At 37.1% G+C, this 27,075-nt stretch overlaps 1 protein-coding gene across 1 annotated transcript in view; it reads left to right on the plus strand.

Annotated features, from left to right (window-relative positions):
* The window catches only part of ddah1 (dimethylarginine dimethylaminohydrolase 1), a 67,981-nt gene that overhangs the window by 23,315 nt on the left and 17,591 nt on the right, over nucleotides 1-27,075 (plus strand). Inside the window, exons 3-4 of the mRNA XM_055054429.1 lie at nucleotides 25,216-25,315; nucleotides 26,609-26,682. Of these exons, the coding sequence (XP_054910404.1) occupies nucleotides 25,216-25,315; nucleotides 26,609-26,682 (174 nt within the window). The remainder of the gene's footprint in view (nucleotides 1-25,215; nucleotides 25,316-26,608; nucleotides 26,683-27,075) is intronic.

Consider the following 27,075-nt stretch of genomic DNA (forward strand, 5'->3'; position numbering starts at 1 on the left):
ATGTTTGTTCTCGGGGATAGGCTTGCGGCTGAATGTTCTCAATAAAATGATACTGAGATGAGCAGATTGCTGTCAAATTAAAGGAATAGTCTTGTTTTGTGACCCCCACCCCCACAAAAAAAACTCTTTTGGAATAATAGTCTAATTTGAGTGTCTCTGCAAAACTGCTTAACTGTGTTTCTTATCTGATTAGAAAGAAACAAAGTCGAGTTTTATGTAAGGACTTACCGAAGGGTTTGGCAAGCAGAAAACTATGTGAGTCAGAATTTCTCTACAGATCTCAATCCAACAAACAAAGTGGGGCCAGGATTTTGAGAAGATGTATCAAAATGACAGTCATTGAATTAGAGATGGTTAATTCATTAAATGGTGCAACATCCCACTCTTGGACTCCCACAGCAAAGACTCTCACTGTTAATCTTTATTAGATCTATTCCTAGTTAAAACATTTCCTGCTGGTTGTTTTTTCTTTAAAGTTTTCAACATACTAAAACTCTATTGCCTTTGCACCAGATTGTTACAGAACAGTGTATTTTGAACAAATGAAATTAGGTTCTGCCGTCCCATTGCCAATACCCTATCTCCACCTGATAATTATTGACATATTTTTAGCTCCAGTTAAAATGTTTCAATTGGTTTGTGTACATTTAGTCTGTTTTTATTAATGTTAAGGAATACTGTAAAAACAATTTTGGTGGCCTACATATGAAAACAGACTTTATTTATGCATAGCATCTCCTTGATGCATTTTTTTAATTTTAAGAAGACAAAAAAAAAAAGAATAATCAAAATGGATTTGCATGTCATGTTGTATTATGGATAGTGTTAATAACAAAACTAATGGTTTGAAGCTCTCATTCTTTGTACATTCCATTGAGGTCATGCTTTTTGTTTCTTCATGGCAGTTCATCCAGCCATGTTTTGACTATAGATGTTTGTGAGCGGTGCAGTTGTATCAGTTAGAGGAAAGGCCTTAATGTCAGACATGGGAAATCTTTTCAGTAGACTACACAAACAGTTCTAAGTAATCTGGAAGGAAACACTAAAAAGAATGTGCCAATTTGGAGTCCATGACTTGTCCTGTTCACTGTTGGTCTTAGTCCTCACACAGACGCTCTCTAAAGATTAAACAGACTATATACAAATACACCCTGAGCCAGACAAATACATGCACATGTTGAAAATAAGTTCAGAAGCTAAAATAAAACCCATCCACACAGACATCCCTTTCAGACACATACACAGTTCAGTTCATCCAAACGGGCATAAATGTACTTCCTTAATATTTTATTGTAGTCATAACAGGCAGCACAGTTCCTCCTCATCAGCGCTACACTGTGGGATATTATTCCTTCAACCGTGTCAGGTCAGCCGTTGCTGCGCTGTGTGCGAAACAGTTTGTCCCACACACCAGTCCGCTGGAAATCTGAGGAGAAATTCAGATGATGACTGCCATAGAAATTACCCACAGAACTGCCCAGAAGCAACAGGGGTGCTCTGCTGTTGAAATCATCTGCCTCATTAACAACGGCTACATAATAGCAGATAGCACAAAGCCACAGTGTTAATCATGATGTATTTTAAGGACACCGGTTCTTGTTGAAGAGCTATGGAAAAAAAGTCATGAGAGACATCACTTCTTGTTAGTAGCACGTAACATGACAGAAGAATAAAATAAGACAGACATGGATTTATAAGCCCCATGTTGATGTTATGACAATTTTCCGGTGCAGTTAAGTTTTTACTGTTTCCTGTTATTTATTAGCTATATTCAAATATCCACATCAACTGTTTATATTATTTTGATTTATTTGATCTAACCTGGCTTACTCTCTGTTTTTAAACCTGCATTCACAATATATTTTCCTTGCTTATTCTACAGTAAAATAATTTTGTGGTGATTGAGGATGTGTTGCTTTAGGACATAGTTGAAAATATGGTTTTTGTGAGTGCAGCTTTTTTTTTTGTTATCTTTCTTTTTTGAGGAGCTTTACAAAAATCTTTGAGGAAATATGAAGCATCTTCATTCATTTTATTGCTGATTCTTGGCTCCCAATTATTTAAAAAAAGGGAGTTTCCTTTTAATTAGATGAAGCAGAGCAACCAGTGTACCTAACAATAATGTAAAAATATGCTATATTTCAGATGTATTAATTTACATTGGAGCCTGTAGTACATCTGTATTTGTCAATAAATAAATAAATAAATAAATAAATAAAAATAAAAAACCTGTTTTAGAGCCACTAAATATTCATCATGCACAAAGATCCACTTCAAGATTAAGCATTTTTGAGGTCTCATAGTCAGATTTATTTAATCAAAGCTTAATGAAATGTCCCATATCTGTTTGTTTGGTTAAAGCTTTTTACTATCTGTGCTGATTTGACTCAGTTCTGATGTCTCTCGAAGATCTGCAACCAGATATGTAGATTATAATCTTCAATAATAATTGCAGAACCAGTGTGTCCAATATCAATTGCAAAGATCTGCTTGGATGCAATATTTGGCAGTTCACTTTATTTCAAGTGTTATACACTAAAGCTGGATATGAATATGAATATTGAAAATATTTATTGTTTTCTAAAATCTAGTCTTGTTCTCTCTTGCTGCCATGCAGGATGAATAAACTTCAAACATATCTGGACAAAAAAATCAAGTTTTCTTTTCAATATTTTCATGGACTTCTATGAATTCCCTAAGTTTATTTGAAATACTTCACAGATACTGGAAATGGCTCTTTGTGCAGTACCAACTTCCACACTGAAAAGTGTTCTTTTCCCAAGATCCTTGTAATTCTTGATTGGATTTCTGAGTTTCTGGCCATCTAGTCACTGGTAAAAGGTGAAAATTGGTTACCCTTTAATTCAGTAATTGCTAAGAATATGACTTATGTGTAGCAAGAAAGGTAAACACTATCCTCAGTAGCTCTACTACAACATAAAAGAGAAGACTGCAGTGCATTCTGCATGTTAGAACATTTAATGTAATTAAGCTTGTTGAGTTCATCGACTTGTCCTACTAACTGAGAAGCTAATTGAGGTAACCTTTACCGTTTGCTGTGAAGTAGTGAGAAAGAACCAGATGCCATGTCCCTTTTTATTTCAGATAGTTCATATGAATTTTACAGCTTGTCCACAGCTGTTGATGTTTAATTATCAAACTGAGTGTGACGCTGGTATAGAATTAAATTGTTTGATTATGTGAGTTGGGTTTCTTTGTTGTATGTTTTTGTTTAAAAAAAGCAGCTACCCATAAAATGCTTATGAGCTTGGAACTAAAGATAGGTATTACATCAGCCCTTTAAAAAAAACATGACACACTCCAACAAGTATCAGCATGCTTTCTGCATGCTGTCATCCACTTTGAAGGCTATTCTGCTGGCATGTAGATAAAGTTGAGGTCATTTACCATTTCTGCCCTCTGAACTGCACAAAAGCCCATGTGCTGCGTCATTTGATGTTGCTCTGTGAGTTTGCATAATATTGTTTCTCCAGGCTTCTGTCTATAAAGAAGATGACATCAGTCTATCTGCTAGAAGACACTTCCTCTCCACACAGACAAGACCAAATATCCCCATCCTCTTCTTTTCCCATTGCACCCACGTGTAATTATACGTCTAGGAGTTGTGCTGGCCGGAGCAAAGCTAATCCGGTTGGATATTCTGTCTCACACAGAGAATAAACTGAGGCTCAATATGGTCCTATTTCCTCACTGATAAGCCTGCAAAGAGTTTGGAGATGTGAGGTGCAGGGGTTGAGGAGGGATAGGGTTTGTTAAGTTTTTTTTCTAAATTGGCCTGAACTGTGAGATTTTACAACAGGTGTTTTTTTTTTTTTTTTTTTTTTTATGTTTTGACTTTTCTGATCTTCCTTGTTGGTGATAGACCAAATCTACTGATCTCACAGCAGAGAAAAGTGGCGGCTAAATACAATCAGACACAGTTGGACCTTGTCAGAGAAAATTGGGGTAAAAAATGATCATTGTTGTAATTTTTCTCTCTCTACCAACATTTCCCTTCATTTTTTTCTCCTTGAATCATAAAACCTGTTTTACCCATCGTCTCTATGTATCCATCCTGCTCAGTACACAGTGCATGATGTGCTGTTGTACAGCCTGCTGATTTCAAACATGAGCCACTTCAGGAATGATAATGATAGAAACATGCCTGGAAAAACGACCAAAAATACACTCTGGTCTTTCTGTTGCACATCCTTTTTTTGTTGTTTTTATTCTTTTTTGCGGTTCCGCATGTGTGTTTGTAAGTAGCAGGAGTTTGGCCTCAGTGTACAAAGTGATTGATGACTGTTTTCTTCTACCTGTTCACCTGTGTTTTGCATGTGATAGGCTGCATACTGTGTGGCAATAAAAGGCTTTCTGGGCAATAAGCGAGATGGTTCTTTCCCAAGAAAGCACACCTGTCTCACAGCCGACCTGAGGAGGGACACAGTCATAGCACGCGTGCGCACACACACACACCACAAATTATGAGACATTCCCACTGTTCTCGATTTCACATTCCAATCTGGTGACACCACGTCTGCTTAAAAATGATCATATTCAACCTTTGCAAAAAATAAAAATGACACTTTCAGCTTTTGAAATAATAGTTTGTCTCTGATTTGTCTGCCATTTGGAAATGGAACCCAGTAATTTTTCAGATGGATATCGGTTTGGTTATATTTCACAGAAAACCAGACAAATCAGTCTCTGTTTGACTAATTTTATATTTTTGGAAGGTAATTTTGAGTTTTCTGAGACATTATCCAGCATTTCATGAGGTCCACATAAAAACAAGACCCAAAATAAATGGACAATTTGAGAAAGGGGAGTTATCTGAAACTGCAATTAAATATACAATTTCACATTATATACTCAAGCTCAATTGCTTTTGACTCTTTTAATGGATAAAGTCAGTGAGAGTTGAAGAACACTGTGTCTCAGTGAACAAAATAAAACAAAGTTATGGATGTGTTTACAGAGATTGGCTTTAGAGTTCAAAGCTAAAGTGTAGCACATTTGCATGTAAAATTAAGTTCTTTACACTCAAGACACAAATCATTAACCTCATCAACAGAAAGAAAATTTCTGTTTTTCATTAAATGTCGGTGTTAAAGGTTAATTCTAATGGCTGCATTGTCCCTTTCCAGTGATAACAGTTCAATATGTTAGCTCTGCTAATGATGCAAGTTCAGGTTGTACGTTGGGTCCAACTGGAGGCAGATAATCAGCATCACAAAAGCTCAAATTATACCTGAAATATAAAGTCTAAATCCTAGAAAGTTTGGAAAGCAGTCTTCATGGATGCAGAACAGAACCACTTTGCATTGCCTTGTTGCTGAAAATGTGCTATATAAATAAAATTATCTTTACCTTTTAACCAAAGAGCGAGAGAGAAGGACAAAGTTCAAACTATCTATTCCTATTTTGTGAGGATGATATCTGGTTCTCCAACATCTGTTACCCTCAGAGTGGCTAAATCAAGAGAAGTATTTCAGCAGTGATTGCTCACAACTGATGGTGTCTTCCAGGACATGTTGATGTGAAATATAATCTCTGTTGCCCAGATATTGAGCAGATAGCATGTCATAAAAATGACAGTGTTCAGTCAGAGGCCTCTTTATATTGATATAAGATTGAATGGTACTGGTGAGCACCACGACATCAACATCCACAAGGACTCTGAAAACACTACATCTACTTTCCTTCTGGGTTAATTTTTATTTTTTTTATTTAAATTGAATTAACTTTCAGTTATGTAGACAAAGGATTTACCGCAATTTTGACGATATGCTGGGACTTCTTATTTCCAAAACATGTATGAAATATATTCATCTCACATGTTGAAAGTTTCTGGTCAACATTGTGTATGTTTTCAAGTAACCACAAGTGTTTTGATGTTTGCCAGTTTCTCTGATCAGTTTTTTGGGAAAACATAGAACTTTTACTCACTTTTAAATCATTTGAAAATAGTGAAAAGTTCTGTCCTTGTGTGCTTTAGCTGCAGAAGCTTTCTTTATGGCCAATAGAAAGCCAAAATGCACGAGTTATTTAGATGTCACATTATCACTGTCTTAACCTTACTGATAAACAATTATAAAAAAGGCAAGTTCCTCTTCACATATCGAATTTATATATGTTGAATATTATTTTCACAAACCCTTAGTAATACTTCTTGAACTGCTCCTTTTTTGCCCAGTAAGAGTTATGACATCATGCTTGTCAACATGCAGAGGACATTAAAGATGCACACAGATAAAAATGTCTCAACAGAATGTTCTCACTGTGGTCTGGTGGCATTAAAGTTTCTTCTGGAATGTTGAAGTACCCTCGGCCTTCAGCTGCTCGCTGTTAGTCAGAGTGACTGCTAGGCACACAAACAGATAAGGTGACCATGAAAGGCTCACGTCCAAGTATGGAGGATGACTCTGTGCCATATCTGTGACCTTATCATGCAGTCATTCATAAAGAATGGACAGAGAGGACTGCTTTAGCAAGATAATGCAGTCATATCGATGACTGAAAGTCAGTTTTAATATTAATATTTGTGTTTACACAATCTGAATACTGGTGCTTAATATTATTTGTTAATTTAATATAGTAAATTTTTCAATGAGGGCTGCACAGTGGAGCATTTGTTAGGACTGTTGCCCTGGGTTCAATTCCCAGCCTGTAGCATGTTCTCCCTGTGCAAGTGTGAGTTCTCACCGGGTACATGGCTTCCTCCCATAGTCCAAAAACATGACTGTCAGGTTAATTGGTCTCTCTAAAATCTCCCTATGTGTGTGTGTGTGTGTGCATGGTTGTTTGTCCTGTCTCTCTCTCTGTGTTGCCCTGTGACAAACTGGCTTCCTGTCCAGGGTGATGCCGCCTCTCGCCGTGGTCGTTTGCTTTAGATAGGCACCAGGACCCCTGCCGACCCCACTGGGTGTTAGAAAAAGGATGGATGGAATTTTTCTGTCATTATTGTCCAATAAGAGGCATTTGTACCTCTCAGTTAATGAATGGTGCCAATAGGCTCCAGAAAAACTGTAACCCTGCAGGGATAAGAGGGGGTACTAGACCATAGATGGATGGATGAGTGCATATTTTATGGAGAATAGATTACAGGAAACCCATGCCAAAAAAAAAAAAAACTACTTTCACAACTCAGTTCTCGCTTTCAGAACCAACTTTTTCAAAATGTTGATTGAAGGTTTTGTCCCCGTCCTCCCTCACCCCCAAAAAGTACAAAAAGGTTTTACCAAAAATGTCTTTGTACATGAACAGAAACAGTGACTGACTCATGTGGGAAAAAATTTACATAACAGTGGAGCAAATAGTGATGAGTCAGAAAGCCACAGTTAGATGCAGATTTTTGTTCCCTGTCCTGTTCACTGTTCAACATGTGAAAATGATCCCCTTTTGCTAATATACCAGGTCTGTAGGAGCAACATGCATCTCAAATCCATGAGGTCTAAATAAAGAGTTAATTTGATATTGTAGCTGTCAGTCCCAGTATTGTTTATTCTAATTGTAAATGATGTGGAATTTGTTTGAGAAAGTGACTATTTGTGATGCAGCAAGGAATTGTGACATTGCTTCTGAAGCAGAGAAGCAATGTCAGCAGTATGGGTGTTTATTTCTGTGTCAAAAGAGTAAATATACTGTATATTAAGTATTGGTGTTATAAGCTCACTTCTGCTTGACGTAACTTATTAAAAGATTTAAAGAAAAACTATTTCAGTCACAGTCCCCCTTCCTGACCTCAAGAGGCTCTTATTGGAGGAAGACAGTCATTTATGGACTCTGATTGACAAATGAAGATGCACCAAAGCAGACCTTTTTGAATTAGAGCTTCATGACAGATGCTCTTAAAATAAACCCTACTGAATATAAAAACTAGAAGGTTTTATTTGTCACACAAACCATTTTTAATCACTTAGTGACCCGAAGTGCTTTTGTTGTTGGAAAATGTGCTGCTTTGGGTGATGTGTGATGGAATGTTATCACAATCAGGGGATGGCCGCATTCTTTCACATCACTTATTCTATTCAAGGATAATGACTAACTTGACCAAAGTAATCAAATCTTTTGCTCTGATTGTTTAACCGCCCTTTTTGTTCACTTCCTTTTATTGTCTAAGGCTGATTTTATTATTTCCTTGCATCTTTAAATCAGAAATTGCCCATGTTTTGGAAATAAAACCTCAAGGGTGAGCATTTACAAAGATTCTTTTTTTTTATTTCCATCAAATCCTTCTCCCTAAGAAGGAAGAAATAAAAGTGAAGGCAAATTCCTTCTCATTCTTCCACAGTTTGTCAGCAGGAGTTCACATTTTCCTTGTGCGTACACTCAGTTCATGTCTCCTACCATCTGCGTGATCTCCTCATACTGAATGCATGAGGTCATCTGGAAATGGAAAGCTTTCAATTTGCAAAATGTTAAAAGGATTTAAAAAGAAACAGATTCTGATAGGTGGCTTTTCTAAATGGCTACCAGTAAATTAAATTGTTTACTTTTATAGTTTTTTTCTCTTTCTTTGGAAATCTATTTATCCTATGCGAAAGCAGGAAAATAGATTTGTCCTACTGATTTCTCAGAATAATTGAGACCATAACCACATAACTGTTACTGTTTTGCTTATGTAACGTTTTATACTCCAGATGTCGTGTGTTCTTTGCTTTGCTTTGTAAACAATCATTGCATGATGAAGTGGAAAGATTAAAACGCTATAAACTTATTAATCTTTTTATGATAGTAAAATTTTAATGCCTAAGACAAAAACACTTTCAGATATCTTCTCTTAAATGTCAAATTTCTGAAAAATTGTTGTGTGTGTTGTTTGTTTTTGAAATGGCTGTTTATGAATAATTTTCCCAATTTTGTGACATATTCTTATGTAACATAAAAGTGCCATAGTCTTACACATCTGCCATTTAGCAAACTATCATGGCTATGCATATTGGATGCAACATTGCATGAAATAATAGTTTAAACACTTATGAGAAGGTTTGACACAAAATGAATATCATGTGTTTCATGGTATACTTGTCAGTGTCAGAACGCAGCCCAAACCTTATATAAACAGGTTTAATTTAGCTTGCACACAGGTATTTGTCTTCATGTACTACATAGCTATGACCTGTGATTCACTGAGTGAGGTATTTGTATAATCATTGGCTCTAAATCAGCACACATGCATGAGTACCTCAGCAGCTGTTGATTGGACAGTTGTACAGCACCTTATGTCAAGGCTCTGTGAGTTTGTGCTTTCACTGTGATTCGCTGCTGGGGTCGTCGCTGTTGAACTCTGTGACCTTGTCCCTGTAAGGCAGCAGGCTGCACATACTTTTTCTTCGTGTTTGCCATAACGAGGGCACACAGTGTATGACGTTACTATGCAACATCAAAGATCCAAGTGACTCAATAAGTATTGCATTTCAGACCTCAACAGCCATGAATATCTGTAACATTCTTTTGGTTCATACTTAGTTTGTGTCCTTGTGCAACAGAACAGATGTAGGCTGGGAGTTTTCTACCATTGATGTTACTTTAACTTGAATGAAAGGTGTCAATCTTTCTTTTGAGATGTATAAAAAGTTAAAATAAATAATGTTTTACAGTAACAAACTCTATAACTCTCATAAACTTTATAATAAAAAAAGAAAATCCACCAACAACTTTATTTTATGCTCACAGTCCCTTTGGAATAAATGTAACTGATGCATTGAGTGGCTTCTGAAAACACCTAATTAGTAATATATGTTTCAGTTTTCCGAAAATGCTTGTCACTCATTTCTCTTTGCCTCTCTTCAGAATGGAAACAGAAAGAGAGAATGTCATTCAAGAGCAGATGTGGATTCTGTTTAGGTCAGGAAACAGACTGAAAATGTAACCTACTACTAAACTGGGCAAAAAGATTTAAGTTTATGTTGCCACCAGGTGCTGTCATAGGGATGCTGAGCGAGCCAAAGATCTCCACAACTCACTGTCAGAAAACTGCAGGACTGAGCTGCATCATGGTCATTAAGTCTCCATAACAACCTTTAGATGTTATCTGCATGACAGGATTATATTTTGGAGGTGAAAATTAAAAGTTTGCTCAACTCTATTGAGACTTTAAAATAAAGAGTGATCCAAACACGCCATTTGGGTTTGAGGTGAGATTAAAGAGGCACGTGTAGAAAAGTAAACACTCCCTACAGTTAACTTCTTCCTTATGGAGGAAGATGTGTGATACTATGGGTTTGTTTGTTTTTCAAAGGGGTTGGAAACCTTTTTAGAGTGCATAGTATTATGGACTTTTAAGCTTTTAAATGAATAACCTGTTGGACTTCACTAGTAGACTCAACATAAAACATGAAATTAACTGTCATTCTAAAATAAAGAGTTCTTAAGAGAGTATCCAAATAATCTGAGGAGCAGTCAAAGATTGCTCTGTATTTTATTTTCTAAGTGCTGTCCCATAGGCAAAATAAGCTAGAGCTTGTACTTTTAATATCATTTCATAACAGGATTTTCCCCTACTGAATAGATATACTTAAATTTTTTTCTAAAATATAATATCATTCTGCTGCAATAAAAAAAAAATTATTTCACTCATTTATAGCAGTGAAAATGTTTCTCTTCTTCTGCATCTTCAAAGCTCGCTGATTTTCTTATGATATTGATGTCAATATTCTTAATCCTAAGAAGCAATTGCTTGGATGTTCTTGGACATAAACCCCAATAACCTTTCCATAGAAGGATCATATCCTACTATGGAAAATACCACAGAGGTTTACTGCTTACAATGCGGTTTCAACAATTTTCCAGACAACCGTATATGTTTGCCTAAATGGTTCAGAAGCTTCAAGAATCACAAAACCTTTGCATCAGTGGCTGCTTGGATTTCAACAATGTTCCACCTCAGACCACCACCAGTAGGTTCTGCGTGTGTGTGTTGATGGCATGGATTGGTTAAACGGAGCAATGTTGGATCAAGCAGTAACTGTGGAATTTCTTTGGTCATCCACCTCAAGCTTTCCCAAACCACTAGTGACAGCGCCAGAATCATCATTTCTTCATGATAACAAAGACTCACCAGCTGGCGGAAATATTCTTCCCTGAAACTAAACCTGGCTTTCACAGCCTACCTTTAAGCAAAAAAGCATGTCTGCTCATATAAACCATAGAAACCCTTATAAGGTAAAGTCACAGGTAGTTCAAAATGCATTTGTTGAAAGTTGGCTTTTATATTTGCAGCTGTAAAACGCATCAACTGCTCAGAAAAGACTGTTTGTTTATTTTGCCGCTTCCCAGTATTCACCCTGTGTATCTGAATTGCTGGCATTACGTAAAAGCCAGACTACATGCTTCTGAAGTTTCTTCCATCTTATTTATGGTAAATGATTCAGCAAAGACTGACATAATGGATGTTTTTAGTTCTGGGATATTTCTCTTTATGAGAATATGTGAGAGGTTTTTGTTGATATCTCAAAACTCTGGCTGTACATCTAATAGCTTAGTGTTAGGGGAAACTTGGCTAAGATCTGATTAAATATCCTTGATGTTTTAGGGAACAGATCAATCTGTTGTCATCTGTATATAAGTGCACGTATTTGAGTGTATGTTCATACCTATCCTCTTACACACAATTATTTGCAGTTTTTCATATCCAGTCAACTTCATTTGGTAAGCCCCAGTAGAGTAAGAGTATAAAAATAGAGTACAGTATAAAAAATAGAGCTTAGACATAGTCTTTCTCTGGATTTAACACTGAAGCATAAGCATATTAGCCAGCCTGTCACTAATTATTAATTAGTAGCAGCAAAGTTTTCACAAGTCATGTTATCTGCAGTAAAGGACCATTTGAACAGAATCAGCGCATGATACCTGGATGTCACAGCTATGGCACTTTAAAAACAATACTTAATCTCAGGGAACATTAGTGCACAAACAAAATTATGAAGACTACCGAACACACCAGACAAGTTAAAGGTGAGGGAGTGGAGAAATTGAAATCATGGTCAGGCCAGAAAACAATTTCCCAAGCTTTGAACATGTCATAGATCACTCTTCAATGTGTCGTTTGCAAATGGACAGAGTACTGAAAAACCTACCAGGGCTGGCTTCCTGAACATACAGGCCTGACAAGCAGAAGAGCCAAGAGACACATGGTAACTGTAGAGGGCCACAGCTCAAGCGGGAGAAACTGTCGACGAGGCAACTCTTAGTCACGCATTCACAAAAATAGCCTTTTATTGAAGAGTAGGAAAAACAGAAGCCATTGTTATAAGAAAGCATTAAGATGTCATGTTGGAAGTTTGCCATAAGACTTTAGGGCTTGGGGGTCAGGTGAGAACAAACTGTCATTTTCTGGACTACGTGCAAAAAGCTACAGTAGATCCAGCCTAAATGGCTGTGTTCAGAAATGGAAAGTACAGAATGTGGCATTGTCGGTGCTCACTGCTCAGTGTATCCTGCACACATGTGGAAGACGTATAAGCATTTCACAGCATGGGTAGGAAATTTGAAGCACACAGTTTGCACGTACAGTGTGATCATCAAACTGTCTGCAGAATACAGTTTCAGAAGGGAACATTTTGTTTTCACTCAAACTTGACCACAGCAACAGTCAAGTTTGTACGAAGTCATGCATTTTTGTTAACTTAAGTTTCCATGTTGAAGCAAAGGCTCAGCCGGGGGCTATTTTCCTACTACCTCTGCTTGCCCAATGAGATCACACAGTCCAGTATCCAGAGAATGTGAAAAATGGCGAGGTTTAAGAGCTTCTGAAGAGCACTGCATGTTATCAGATGGAAGAGGCTTATTGAGAGGAGGGATTGGGATGAAACGTGATCCACTTCTATTACACCAAAATGAAGGAGACGGCAGAGACTGAAATACTTCTTCAAGTTATAGCTGCTTCTCTAATCTTCTCTTCACCTATAGAAGATGCCAGAATTCATCTGAACAGCAGTTCATTTTCTCAGTTTTAAATATTATTTGGCGGTTATGTGTTGTGTGCTAAAAAAAAAGCATGATTCAAAACAATAATCTGTATGATCTGAAGCAAACTCTAATATCTGTTTAAATGTAGAATATGTAAGAAGCTAAAATTTTAACCTTAACTAAAATATGGGGGACATAAAATTATATATATTTGATCTTAGAGAGGTGCACTGTCTGGTTAAACGAAGCAATTAATATCAATTTAATAACTGGTGTGTGAAATTCATGCAACATTTTTCATAAAATATTCATTTAGTGGATATATTCAGTACATAAGCTTGTCAGAACAGACGTATGTTCACAAATTATTAACTAATCCACTCATAATCTATCAAAGATAATCCATATCGGTTTGTTGACAGTCGTTTTTGCTTGCCAACGTCCACATTAGCAAGTAAAGGTTACGCTAAACCTTATCCTTAAATATGTGCAGACCTCTGCACGAAGTGTGGAATGTAACTTCCACAGCCAAAATGGGATATCTAAGATCCTTTAGGACTTGGAGCTCCATACTTACAGTCAGGTAACGGCTAGCCAAGCAGACTTCATAGTAGTGTCCAAAGTTGACGAGCAGGCAATAATGATTGACACGGCAAAGCCAAGCTAAAGGAACATTGAGGACAGGGAAAACAAGTGGCTTAATAAATATTTTGACCTTACCAAGGCAAAGATAAGTTGTCAAGGCTTCAATGAGACCAGGTATCACCGCAGCACTCAGGGGGACGCCCGTCCACTACACAGGAGTGGCTGTTGCAAATTTCAGAAAGAAACAATTTACCCAGAGGAGCACATTCTTTAGAAACGCCTTGCATCTTGCAGGCTGCATTAATTTGCAACATGATTGTCATGCAACACAGTTGCTCCAATTTGAGTCAGAAACATGTCTCTCTTGAGCAGAAGCTCTGAATTCAAATTAGTAAGAAAATAACTGACAAAATCAAACTATGTGGTCATTTATCTACATTTTATTTATTTTAGAGTTGATATGTTGTTTTTGCTGTTTTTGAAATGTTATATTTGATGGCTCATTATCAACTGAGTAATTTCGTCATAAAAAAAAAAATCTGCTGTGATATTTCCCATCAGTGTCCCTTGGTCTAGACTTGGTAGGAGCCATGATTTGTGTATTTTTATTTTTTATGGGGCACAGTCATAGATGCTTGTTGTCCCCTAAAGTGTCTGGAAAACGTGCCGTTTCCATTACAGCCTGTCTCGTTTTACTGCAGTAGTATATTTGTGCGTGGAGAGCCAAAGTTCGGAGGCGACCTATGCTTTTGTGTGTGTTTGTGTGTGAGGAGTGAGTGTGACTCTTCTGGTCACACACATGGGCTACATGTGGAGGTTCAAAGACTTAGCGAGTCACTTTGACGACTGGCAGTCGGTTATCGCTGACAGGAAAGCAGAGGGAGGCTGCCAGGCATTGGGTTCCAACTAGTTATCTGGATGACTGCTGTTGCTGAGAAATGGAATAATTGGGGAAGCCGTCAAATTGCTGACTTGCTGACAAATCGGAAGAAATACTGTAGTGCATCATCATATTTGGAGCTACAATATGTAGTTCCTGTTTAGACTTAGACTTTAATATAATTGCACAAAGAAATTAGTGAAATTGACAATGAGATGTCAGTGCTTTGCCACCGAAGCACACATAAAAACACAAGTGTGCCTACAATTACATAATAAACAAATAATAATGTTTTGCTAAATATATTTAACATAGTATTTTTCAAGCAGTCTCAAACAGTCTGAGTGATAAGATTGTTGATCCCAGCTATTTCTGAGTCTGGCTATTCTTCAGCGGATGCTACAAATCTGCTGCCAGATCCCAACTGGATGAACAGATTATTTGATTTTTGTCGCTGATGTTCATTAAAAACATTTGTTTCACCACAAAAGACTAATATTATGAATCATTATTTTAAACCTGAATTTCTTTAGTGCTTTTCTGGAGATAAAAACAGGAGGCATTAAATAAAATTACATCTAATATTTCATGTTACCTATAAATTGATTGAGTAATAAGATAGGACATTTTCTAAGGGCATTCCTGGTCTATAGTTATGTGCAGTAGAGAGCTGGTGACAGATGGCCTAAACATGTCCATGTAATCTGATCCAGGAAAAGCTTAATTCCTGTCTTGCATGGTGTTGCATTTATGGCATCATTGGATTTGAACCTGGGAATGTCTTGCAATAATGCCAAGACATTCCCAGGACTGAGTCACAACAACCTAATATTTTTGCTTTACAAACACGTCTCTCAAAATCATTAATAAAACATGTGAAATTGTGAGAAATCTTGACTTTTTTTTCCTTTTTTGAAAATGTCAGCACCACACATGTGCATGCAGATGAGGTTCCTCAGGGGATTCTTTGAATTACAGATGAGGTGTAGAATTCAGCCTGTGGCACTTTAAGAAAACTCTTTTTTATGACACCTTCTACTAACTTGGGATTGCACCATTTTAAAATGTGTGATTCAGTGGCTTATGAAGCAGATATTGACTGAATTTGTAGCAACAAGTTGCTTAAAAGGGTGCTTGGCCAGAATTAACCAGTTTTTAGTTTGCTGCTATACAGTTAGAGATTCAAACATAAATTTTAGGCTGCAATGTGATATTGCTTTAATATGTTTCTAGGTCAACACAGAGGATTTCAGCTCTTATGCCAGGTATTTTTAATAGTACAAGATGACTCATCCAAGTCTGATTTAGGCCCTTTTATGACTAAGGCATGTTGGGTTTCTCTGACCTATCAGGCATTGTTAGTCACGTCTGTAGTATTTCTGCGGTAAGCTTATCTCCGTGTGGTTTTTCTCTTGTGCACATTAAAGGAAGATTTCTTGATCTAGCCCTGCTGTTTAGCATTAGCATTTGACCTCCTGTTTCAAATGCTGTAAGAAAGGGAAAAAAATCTTTCTTCTGGGAAAGCCCTTCATTAACATTTATGAGAAACATTTTGGTCCATCTCCTTTTTCCCTTTCTGCAATAAACATAAGCTTGTTTTTCAAATTTTTCCATACAAGGCTGTCTAGTATGTCTAACTTCCCATACAGTGGAGGTTCTTTTGGGAAATCCCTTTTAACCGGCCGCTAGTCAATACCATGCATGGCAAACTGATTTTCCTCTTTTGGGACTATTTCCAATTTCATTCTTTGGAAAATGTGGGTGTAGTCGTAGTGTTATGATAGTGTTTCCTCTTCACAGAATGTACTTTTTCCATTTTTGCCATTTTTATGGAACGCTGGACAGAACAAAGGCAAACATCTGGTGGAACACCTCGAGGATGAGAAGAATGCAGATGTGAAAGTGCATGAACAGATTTTCTTTCAACCTAGGCAGTATGCACAGCTTCAAAAATTACTCGCATTCACAAATATTAATGAAATATTAGCTGCATTATGGGCTGGGCTTTGCTAATATACAGAAAGTGCACTTGTTTTTCACATTCTTCAGCTTGAGCTGCTTGTTAAATCAATAACTCAGTTCACTTGGACTTCTAGTCATGAAATAGTGGTAGTGAAAATGAGTCATTGATTTTCAAGCCAAGCATAAGACTGGATAAGAAAATCTCCCAAAAAAGTAAGAAATATAAAATTTTGTTAATACAACAGAGCCTTCCTGAGTGTAGTGGTTGGCTATGCCCATCCCTTCATGAACACATCTTCAGATGGTTACTTCCATCAGCATAAAGCATCGTGTCAAAAAGAGAATGAATTCACTGTCCACTGAAATCCTCTACCGTCACTAGATCTCAGTCCTATTGTTCACCTTTGGATTATGTTGAAACTGGAGATTTACAACATGAATCTGCAGCTGATGTGTCAGCAGCCACTTCATGATGCTACAGCGTCAATATGAACCAAAATCTTAGAGGACACCTTGTTGGATTTTTGCCACAAAGTATTGAGTTAGTTTTTAATTCCAGGCAGGGTCCAACATATCTACAATTACTTTTACTTCTTGCCTTGTACACCTAATAAAGTAGCCAGTAAGTGTAAGTGAAGTAAAGAAAAATAAACATGGTGAGAGGAGTTTGAAAAGGAATCGTTACTTTCTCACGCAGTCCTTATTTATACTGAGGTTCAGATTCTCCCATCTGCCTCTGTTAATCCTCCCTATGGCTTTCCTGACCTTTGAGCCTGGGATTCCTCTATTTCACATAAAGCCAGCGCCATACATAAAGAGGACTCCCTTCATGGGAGTTAAGAGCAAGAGAGGGAAATCCTGCAAGGAAAACTTTAACTTTATATGACTCACACAAACTCTCCGCCTCTTCCTTTGACCCTCTCTACTCCCCAAACACCAGGCATATTTCTCCTCGCCTTGAAAGGCCATGATAAGTCAGACTCTGGGCCACATAAATCTAGAGAAACCTTACAGACTCTGTATGGTTGGACATTCTGTTCTTTTGCCCCATCTTTGGCCTCATAAGTGTTGAGAAAGCTGAACTGTGTCAAAGCTCTAGGTATTTTTTACTTTAGCTTTCCAGGGGCCTCCAGAAAATGGAACTAAAACAAACACAATGGGGATCCCTACTCCAGCCATCTCAATTGAATCATTTTTTCTACACGTGAGGCACTTGTCAAGCTTTGCTTCTGTCAGGCTAATAAGAGTTTGTTGGCCAGAGGTCTGGGAAAGCTTCACAGACTTTGGGAAAATATTTCTTGTGAGAGTTGTCAGGAATTCCAATTTTCATTTAGTTGTGAATTGTCCAACATCTTCCAAAACCTTTTTTTTTTTTTTTTTTGCACATCTCCTGAGGGTTGAATTGTTTTAGTGTCATGCATCAGCTCAGTGTTTTAGATTTTGAACCATCAAATTTAAGTTTTGCACATTTTACACTTTCCAGATTTTATGGGACAAATTTTGCTTTATAAAACCATTTTCTAATATATAAAAACAGAGCTTTAGTACTATGAAATGAAACTGCTTTATGCAGAACACTGTAGTCACATGTTTTTTTCAGACTCTTGGAAATGACGCAGGACAGAGTGTGTAAATTTGTTTACTGATTTTGTTATTTCATGCATTTGTCATCTTTTGGAACTTGCTTTTTTGTGTAAAATACTTTGAGTACTATGGTACTACCTTAACTTTTTAGTGACATTTAAAATAATGAAAAAAATTTGCAAAAGAATGAATGTTCTGCTCTCATGTAGTGTTGCACTTCCTTTAAAGCTTAAGCTCTAAGTGACATTCTTTCACATTCTTTTCCTTTAAGAAATAGCAGACACTGCTGACGTTCTATTAACCTGCATTGCTGCAAATCTTGGCCTTTTCCCCCCACACAAACATCAGTTCAGCATGAATATTTGGCCAAGTAGTTGGTGAGTAATAGATCTTCCCTCTTGTGGTAGCAACACTTTTAAAGAGCTATTGTTTTATAAAACCTGTTTTGCCAACCAGTAATGAAATGAATTTCTCCATGAGAAATAGTAGTTTATTGGTTTTTCCCACTTGTTTGGGTACAGAGGTTCAGTCTGCAGGGGACAGATCCAATAAATATGGAGGAGTCTCTGCCAAACAGAGATGTGTTTGCTAAAGCCCCCCCAATGTTTTTCTCCACAGCAGAGGCTCAGGTCCATTCATAAGCTGCTTTCTCTATAACTCGACTGTCCAGCCGTTCCTAGCCTGCAGCTCTGGTGTGTTTGTGGAGCCATGACATTGTGGGTTACGCAGAAGCATATCTCTGCAGCCCCGCTGATCGGAGCAAGTCCTTTATTTGCTCTGGGACACACACTAGACTTGTCAAACATACTCATATTTCTATTTATTTTTCAAGTGTTTGACCGCGCTTCGGTGTCTACGTGGGCTACGCTGTGAACAGCAAGATGTCGCTGTACAAAATGTTCATTGAAAAATACAGTGGTTTATCATTAATTAAATCAAGAAAAGAAAATGTTGATAGATATTAGTTAAAAAAAACATTTTCAAATGACGATTTTGCCCCCATCGTATCATAAAAAAAGGCTTCCTTATTACAAATAAAAGTTGGAAGCTTTATTTTTAGGCTTCCATCTTACAAATAAAATCTATTAATTGGAAGAGGTGACTGCATATATAACACAGACAGTTAAGGCATCTCATCTAAACATTATGTTGCTACTTCCTTTTCCATTGAAACTGCTGTGTGTGATAAAGCGTTGCCATATCTAGTCAGGAAGCATTAAAGTACACCTCGGCCTCTCAGCAAACAAATGGAAACATCTCTATGACGTCCGCTTTGCTGTGCCTCAAAGGTTCAAATCTTCTTATCCGTTTAGCTGTGGCATAGTTTAAAACATTTATGTGTTCATTTTGAATTCCTCTTGCTTGATTGCCCTGAACTGGAACCATTATTCCAATTTTGTTCTCCATTGCTCTTTGAACTTTGCATGAAGCCTCTGATAGCAGTTAGTCTCATCACTGGTGTCTAAAATCTCCAGCCAAAGTGCCAGTTATGACGCACAAAGTGAATGGATCAAGCATATGTCCGTCTTAATTCGAGTAAAATCACTTGGCCTCTCCTTCATGTGTTTTATCATTTTAATGTCAGTGAGTGCTTTGATAAACACATTTGCAATTTAATCAGCTCTTTACAAAACTCAGATGTCCTCAAGTTATTTTTTTTCTTTCATTCTTAAAGCTTTACATAGCCAGTTTACTCACTTGTATGTTGCTTCTTCTTGGCTTGATGTTTTTCAAGGAAAGTAAATGAACGCCAATAAACAGTAAAACTGAACTGTCTGGCAGATTTTTAATGAATGTAATAATTTGGCTAACAGTGACAGCTAACAGTCATTCAAGTAGGTTAATCCCATTGTGTTAGAGCCTGAGAGGAATGCTGCATCCCCATTATACTGGAGCGTGGGACTCTGTTGTCTGGTCCAGGGAGGCTAGGATGACCCTCAGGAATGCTATTGTTGTGTTCTCAATTCCCTTTTCCAAGCAAACCATGCTCTATCAGACTGATGGTCCTCTTTAGCAGAATGCGATATCCACAGGTACCAGGGCAAGAGAGGGGAGAATCGCTCCATAAAAAGGCCCATATAAAAGGCTGTTCTCTCTGCTCAGTCTGTGCCGTCCTGTGTTGGAACGGCAGGAATGTGGCAGGCAGACCGGCTGGCCCTCAGAGCCTTCAGCCCCTAATGAATTTTAAAAGGCCTTTTTCATTCAAAGTAGGGTGCTGACTAGCAGCGTGTTGCCTGGCCAAGTACTCAGAGGGGAGAAAAAGGGAGTGAAGAGAAAAAGTAAAGGATGGCTGGAGGGAAGAGGAGGACTGGCAAAGTGAGTTAGCACCTAGACAGACATTGGTATTGGATGTCCCTAACAGTAAGAGATAATAGCCACTGTGCATGAGAAGAGACTCTGGAAGCATTCTTGACCTCGTCACGAGGGTCCAGAGAGAATAGAGGGAATGCGGGAAACAAAGCAAAGAAGGTGAGATGAGGGTAAATAGGTTAGACATTCTCTACTGAAAGACATCTGGTGTTTCTGGGTCAAAATGTGTTTATTTTGTTTTGAATAAAAAAGCTATCCAAACCTTATGAGTCATATGGAAAATTGTTAATCTTCAAATGTCAAATAATAAATTAACTATTATAAATGATTTTTTTTTTTTTTTGGAATGCTGGATTTAATTTCACTAACTGAACTCAAGAAATCACATAAACAGAACCTTTCTGTAGTCACTGCAGACTTTTGGAAAATATTTGGAAAACTGACACAAACACACACAAAAACAAACATATTTTTACCCATGGGTAAGTCTTTTGAGTTTTTTTTTTTTTTTTTTTTCTTGTAGTTTCGGGAACTGATGGTCTGATGGGACAACCTTGCTTCCCTGTGGTACTACCGTGACATCTGCCGCACTCCTTCTGAGCATTGTGCTAAGACCGCAAGAAGTTAAACAAAGTTTAGATGTAAATAATATTGAGAAATTCCATATTGGATGACCTTTACATCATTTTTTTCCCAGTAAATACTTCAAAACATGGACAGATGTACTTTTATTCTTTTTAGGATTCTCTATGATTCAAGTGTTATTGGTTGAAACAAGATAGGAAAAGCACATGTGCTGATTTTTAGCAATTAAGATATGATGAAAAGAGACATGCCAAAGAAATGACTGAAGGGAAAAATTCTTTTGTGAATTTTTGCCAAGCATGTGGGGCTCAGAAGTCAGTGGAGAAATGCATAAATTTTAAGCCTAATGTCCTTTAATTGGCAGTGTGTCTGTGGGGAATGTTTTAAACCATTCTTTTAGAGACCTTTGACAAAACCCATCAATCATTTTTCTTTAAACCAAAATGAGAATAGAGTTACATTTGAAAAAAGAATTTGCTTTCAGCATGAGCACACCTGCTGGTGCCTTCTGACAGGAGCTTGGCTTTGACTTTAACACCATATGTATGGCAGAGATGTGAGCTTAGGTTATACTTGTACATGCTGCAATAGTGCATTATATATATATATATATATATATATATATATATATATATATATATATATATATATATAATATATTTAATGACATCAGCAATGTTGTATGAGCAGTTAAATTTGCACATAAAATGTTGTTTTTTGTGTGTTTTATGGTAGCATTGTGAAAATAATTATGTTCAACTATGTCAATACAAAACATAATTGGTGTGAAAGTTAGAAATGATTTTATTTTAGTGTTGTCTGCATCTCATGTCTCAGTCTTACCTCAGTTATTCAGTTGTGTGTATAATAAATATGTATCGACTGCAGCCCCATAACACCATGAACAACATAAGGGATGGGTTGTATTCTTGTGTGAGTCATATTGGCACCAACCGTACTGCCTGTACAGACCTTATGTCTGAACAGGTGAATCCATTTTAGATGCTTCTTACATCTTTTTTTCCAATGAATATATCAGACATGATTTAATCCTTTTCACCCTGAAGGTTTCTCATAATTTGAACTGCCACTGCACTTATCTTGATTAAACCAAGGTGAGTGTTGAATGTGGGATTTCCAGCAACGTTAGAAATATTTGGATGTGTAAAATCTTATAAACTAAAACTTACATTCTTAATCTGAGAACTAACAAAATGCTATAAATGCTTTTCTGGAAATAAAAAAAATATCTAGTTTAAACATAGTTACATATTAGTTTTTAGGAGACAACCTGTTCTAATTTGGGACATACTATGTATAGAAATCATTGTATCACTATTCGTCAAATAGGTAAAAATGTGGCAGGATTAATAACCAATTTCTATTTACATGATATTGCTGTTTTCTTAGGAGTCTCCAAAATGAGTCGAGTATTGTGGAAATATGGATGCATGGATGGATGGATGGACAGTTTACATTTTACATGACATCTTAAGGACTTTTGCACGTAACTTGGTTTTTGTCCCCTTTCAAATAAGTCTGTATTTAATTACAGCTAGAAGTAAATGAAACCTTTTATCTGTTTCATTCTTACTTTTCCTTTAAATTTGAACATGATGTTTATTTTCAAATGTGCCAGCACATTTAGGAGATAGCATACAATTGAGTGGTGAGGCAACGTAAACATACTTTGGGTCCTATTATTTGCAGTGATGACACAGGGAATACTTGAGTGTTGAAAGAAGGGAGTCTCATTTATTTTACAAAATTCCAAAGAAGAAGAATTCTTCAACAAAACCTATGAGATAAGAAAAAAGTATTCAAAAAATATCCATCCCACTGAAATAGACCCAGTTTTTTTTTTACTGCATATGTGACCTTGGTGGAGGAGAGTCTCGCGAAAAACATTTTTTAAAAGAACTGTTTTGTTGGACTCATTTGGATGAAGTTGAAAATGTTCGATGATTCACTGATTGCACAGGAAAAATGTGCAACAGCCATTGATTATTCCACTGAAATGACACACAGAGACAAAAATGTCCTAGTTGAATGAAAAACTAGCATCTTACTCATCTGGCTTCTTCTTTATTATCTGACTCAACTATGTGTTTTTTATTTTCCAAAAAACAATTGCTTTATTCCTACTAAATAAAACCCAAGGTGTTTGGCAGTTCGGAAATAGAAATTACAAACAGCTGGATTTGTTTCTATCTGTAGTTATTATGCTGCATGCATAATAGTTCTATGTATAATTAGAACATTTAAGAAACCATTAAAGGATTTGTGAGCACAGTTCAAAGCATAGAAGCATGTTGTGCTCTTTATGATTAAGGGGAACAATGACGAAGGATATATGTTAGTTACACCTCATTACACCCTAGCAACTCTGTTGATCACTTGTGGTCCCTACAAACTATATTTTTTCTTCATCTGAGATGGTCCTCATGCTTAGTCACAGCTTGGAAGAATGATGGGTGGAGACTGTGCCTCCTTTGACAAATGAAAGAAGTACAGCTAGTGCATGGAACATCTTCTATGCTGCTACTATTCAGTCCTTAGGAATAACCTTCAGGTTGCAAGTTTAGGGTCAAGACAAAGGCAGCTAACATCTCTACAAACCCCACACATCCTGGACACAAACTGTTTAGACTTTTACCTTCAGGTCGGGATTATTTGCAAAAGCAAACTGCTCCAGAGAGATTCTTTTGTCTCCGTTGAGACAAAAGAATCTCAACGGATTCAGTGTTCAACTGGAGATGGGAACTCCAGTTGAACACTAACTGGAGTTCCCATCTATTCTGTTGGGAGTTCACAACATAAATTTTTTTTATTATTATCTTTATCACCCACCAAATTGATATACTTGTTTGAAAACAACATACACACTGAGAGAAAAGTAAACAAAAGCCAAATTTCTTGTTTCTAGGCCAAAAAAACGCTTTCTGATTCTGATGCTGGTGTTTTTTGCACAAAACTCTGCCTGTGCTGTGCATAGGAAATTGAATCTATGGATTCAAAGGGGAGAGAATGATGTCTGACCTCCTCTGCATTATCTGGGAGCACAAGCAGTGTACCTGGATGACCTCATGCTTCGGTGTTTCGTGGCTGAGGAGAAGCAGAAGCAATGTTACCCAAAATCACTCTGAGCAATGGGCTGAGGTCATAGTGAGATAGGGCTTTGTGGAAACACTGATGCTCACGATAACATGGAAAGTACTCCCAGAGGAACCCCAAAAAGCAGGATAGTAAAATCTCTCATGGCGGTCCGACAGGAGAGCAGACTTATTGGCAGCTTTTTGTGTTTAGTAGAGATGATATGGAGACAGAATTGGGATTTCCTCTAATCTTACTTCAGGTGATTCACAATAAAATATATCTTATTATTAAGCCGGTGGTATGCCTGAACTTTCTCGTGGTGAATTTATGAAATGCAGGTGGTTCTGAAACAGGAGGAGAGGAAAAGGCATTTCTTGAGTTTGCAGTGATCTTTTAGCATACCTATTTTCCCTGGTCACTGCCTTGTAAAACTTTTAACGTGCTTCCTACTAAATGACATCATGATCCAGCTCATTTAAATGATGTAATGGCAACCTGCAGGATAGAAAGTGTTTAGTTACCAATCTCAGCAACTATCCTTTCTTAAATATGTTGAACAGTTGAACCTGTACAAGTTTTTAATCATGTAAAAAATGTGTCTTTTAAAAACAGAGTCTTATCGCATTGCTCTGTATAAAAAAATGGCTTTAAGTTGTGACTACCCAATTTGGAAATATTATCCTCAGTCTGAGTTATCAGGATAGGATTTCATTTAAATTTGTCTTGATTTGTAAAGTCAGAAATTCAGCAACTTTAAAGAGCAGTGAAAAAAGATAAAACATGACATGAGTGAAAAGTGATCTACATTATTTGTGGGACTGGGTCCCACTTGCCTGACTCACCAGTGATGTGTTAAAGCAGGGCAGCATTTATATGGTGCTCCAATACTGTTAGTTCAGCTGCAATGTTCTGACAACACAGTAAGTCCAAATATCCAATTCAGTCTGTCCTTCGCTGTGGACATCATTGTAATTGGTGAAAAAATTTAAGCTTTGGCTTAGGATATGTTAAACATTTTTTTTTTTTTAATTTAAGATCTCTAGCACAGTTGCCATATGCACTTATGCTAAGTGTGCCAGCTAACAAAAATACATATTTAATAACTGGCAACAGAAGGCTGAGTGGGTGTGTGTGGCTATCCTAAAATAACAAATCACTTCCATGCTAATCATTTGAAAGTGGCTTGATTATAAGACCGTGATCTGATACTTGGGTGTGGACCAGGATAGTTCTACCCAGAAGAGCTCAGTTCCATTTCATTAACAATGCATCATTTTCTTTAAATCTTTGTTTTGTTTCAGACTGAAGTGATGAAAGAGGCTCTAAAGGATCTAAATTTGAACATAGTGGAAATGACGGATGAGAATGCAACCCTGGATGGAGGAGACGTTCTGTTTACAGGTGGGTTTTATTTGCAATCTGACTACTTATGGATTTTCATCTGAGGCTTTTCTTCTGTGCTTAACTTTGTCTAATTATGGTTGACTCATAAGTCATCAAGGTCTGTTGTAATCTAATTACTGTAAATATAAACTTGATCCAATAAAAGCATGTCCTATCCCTTTGATTTAGGGAAGATTATGGTGAAAAAAGGTTTATGAGAAAGTGTTTTAAAAGTGACTTGCTCAGCTGTTATTGCTTGAAATATTTTAAGACAGTATGATGAATAAATTTCTTGTAGGATAAATGTTTGACTTTCACGTATAGTGCACCTTACTGTTAGTTAACATTCTGGTGCTTCATTATTTTTAGAGTAAGATGCATTAAATTAAGAAGAAGGCATTTGGATTTCATTCATGTCCACTTTAGTACACAATAGCTCAGATGAGCATTGCTTTTCATGTTGTAAGCAAATATATTTCACTTTATTTAAAATGAATGCCTTTAGTTACATTTTTCTGCAAGACACCTGCGGAGAAAATATACATCACTTTGATCTCAAGAAAGTAAAAGTATAAATGGCAAGTAAACAGGAAATTGCAGAAATTGATGAAATGAAAGAGCTCCTGTGTTCCATATGCGAGCAGACGAGTCAGTGCCTTTGAGCATGTCTCTGTGTTTTTCGATTCTCTAGCAAAACATTCCTATGTGTGACCTCCATGACCTCATGCCCCTGTACACACCGGAGTTTCATCTGTAGTAAAACTGTTTTGTACCATCCTGCTGATCACCACAACTCACCACAGCTGTTAAATGTGTTAGACAGCAGCCAACAAAACCGATGAACACGCTCAAATCAGAAACATGGTGGTCTACATTACACTCAGAACATTGTGTTACACTCCATGGCAATGTAAAATGTGGGTCAGTGGCATCTTCACTGCATGAGCCAGATGGAAAAAGTACAGTACACTTAATTGAGTTTCTAGACATTGGCTCTGTGGTGTCTTTCTTTTCAGCTGAAATCGGTTTCACATGGTAGGGTAAGAAACATTTCCTGCTGGCAGGGCCCAGACTAATGGCTCATATTGTAAAGGCTCAGCAGCAACATAAGGAACCCGTCCCTGAGCTCAGTGTGCGGCTGCATTCTTGCAGAGAGATTCAAGGATTTTTTAAATATATATTTCCCACTATGTCTCCTAATTTTTACGACTGAATGTAGTGAAAATTTAAGTGGTAAAACTGCCTGATTTGTTGACTGTCTCTACTGACTTTGCAAAATTCTAATTTTGAGATGTTTTTTTTTTTATCCAGGTCGAGAATTCTTTGTTGGTCTTTCTAAACGGACAAATCAGAGAGGAGCAGAGATCCTAGCTGATGCATTTAAGGTGAGTTTATCTTATATGTCCATTAAAACATTTAGCATACCTTCTTATTCATTAATGGAGCACAAAGCCAACATGAGTTGAGACATAACCATGTACACACACACATCTTGGGGCAACCTAAAGTCATCATTTACCCTTAAATACATGTGCTTTACATTGCGGGAGTAAACTGAAGCACCAGGAGAAAACATACATGTGTCTGAACCAACTCCATTATTGGCCCCTTAGGAGCCAGATGCATTTAAATAAACTGAGTAATGTAAGAGAGGAGCTCCATTACATTACATCCCTGGCTCGCTTGTAAATTGATGTTTTAAAGGCCTGAAGGGAAAAGTGAAGCCTGAAACCTTTGACTTGATTGGTTGGTGAATCTTAAAAAAGTCTGTTTTCAGT

Source organism: Poeciliopsis prolifica, unplaced genomic scaffold, assembly GCF_027474105.1.
Source record: "Poeciliopsis prolifica strain line A6 unplaced genomic scaffold, Auburn_PproV2 SCAFFOLD002, whole genome shotgun sequence".
Lineage (NCBI taxonomy): Eukaryota > Metazoa > Chordata > Actinopteri > Cyprinodontiformes > Poeciliidae > Poeciliopsis > Poeciliopsis prolifica.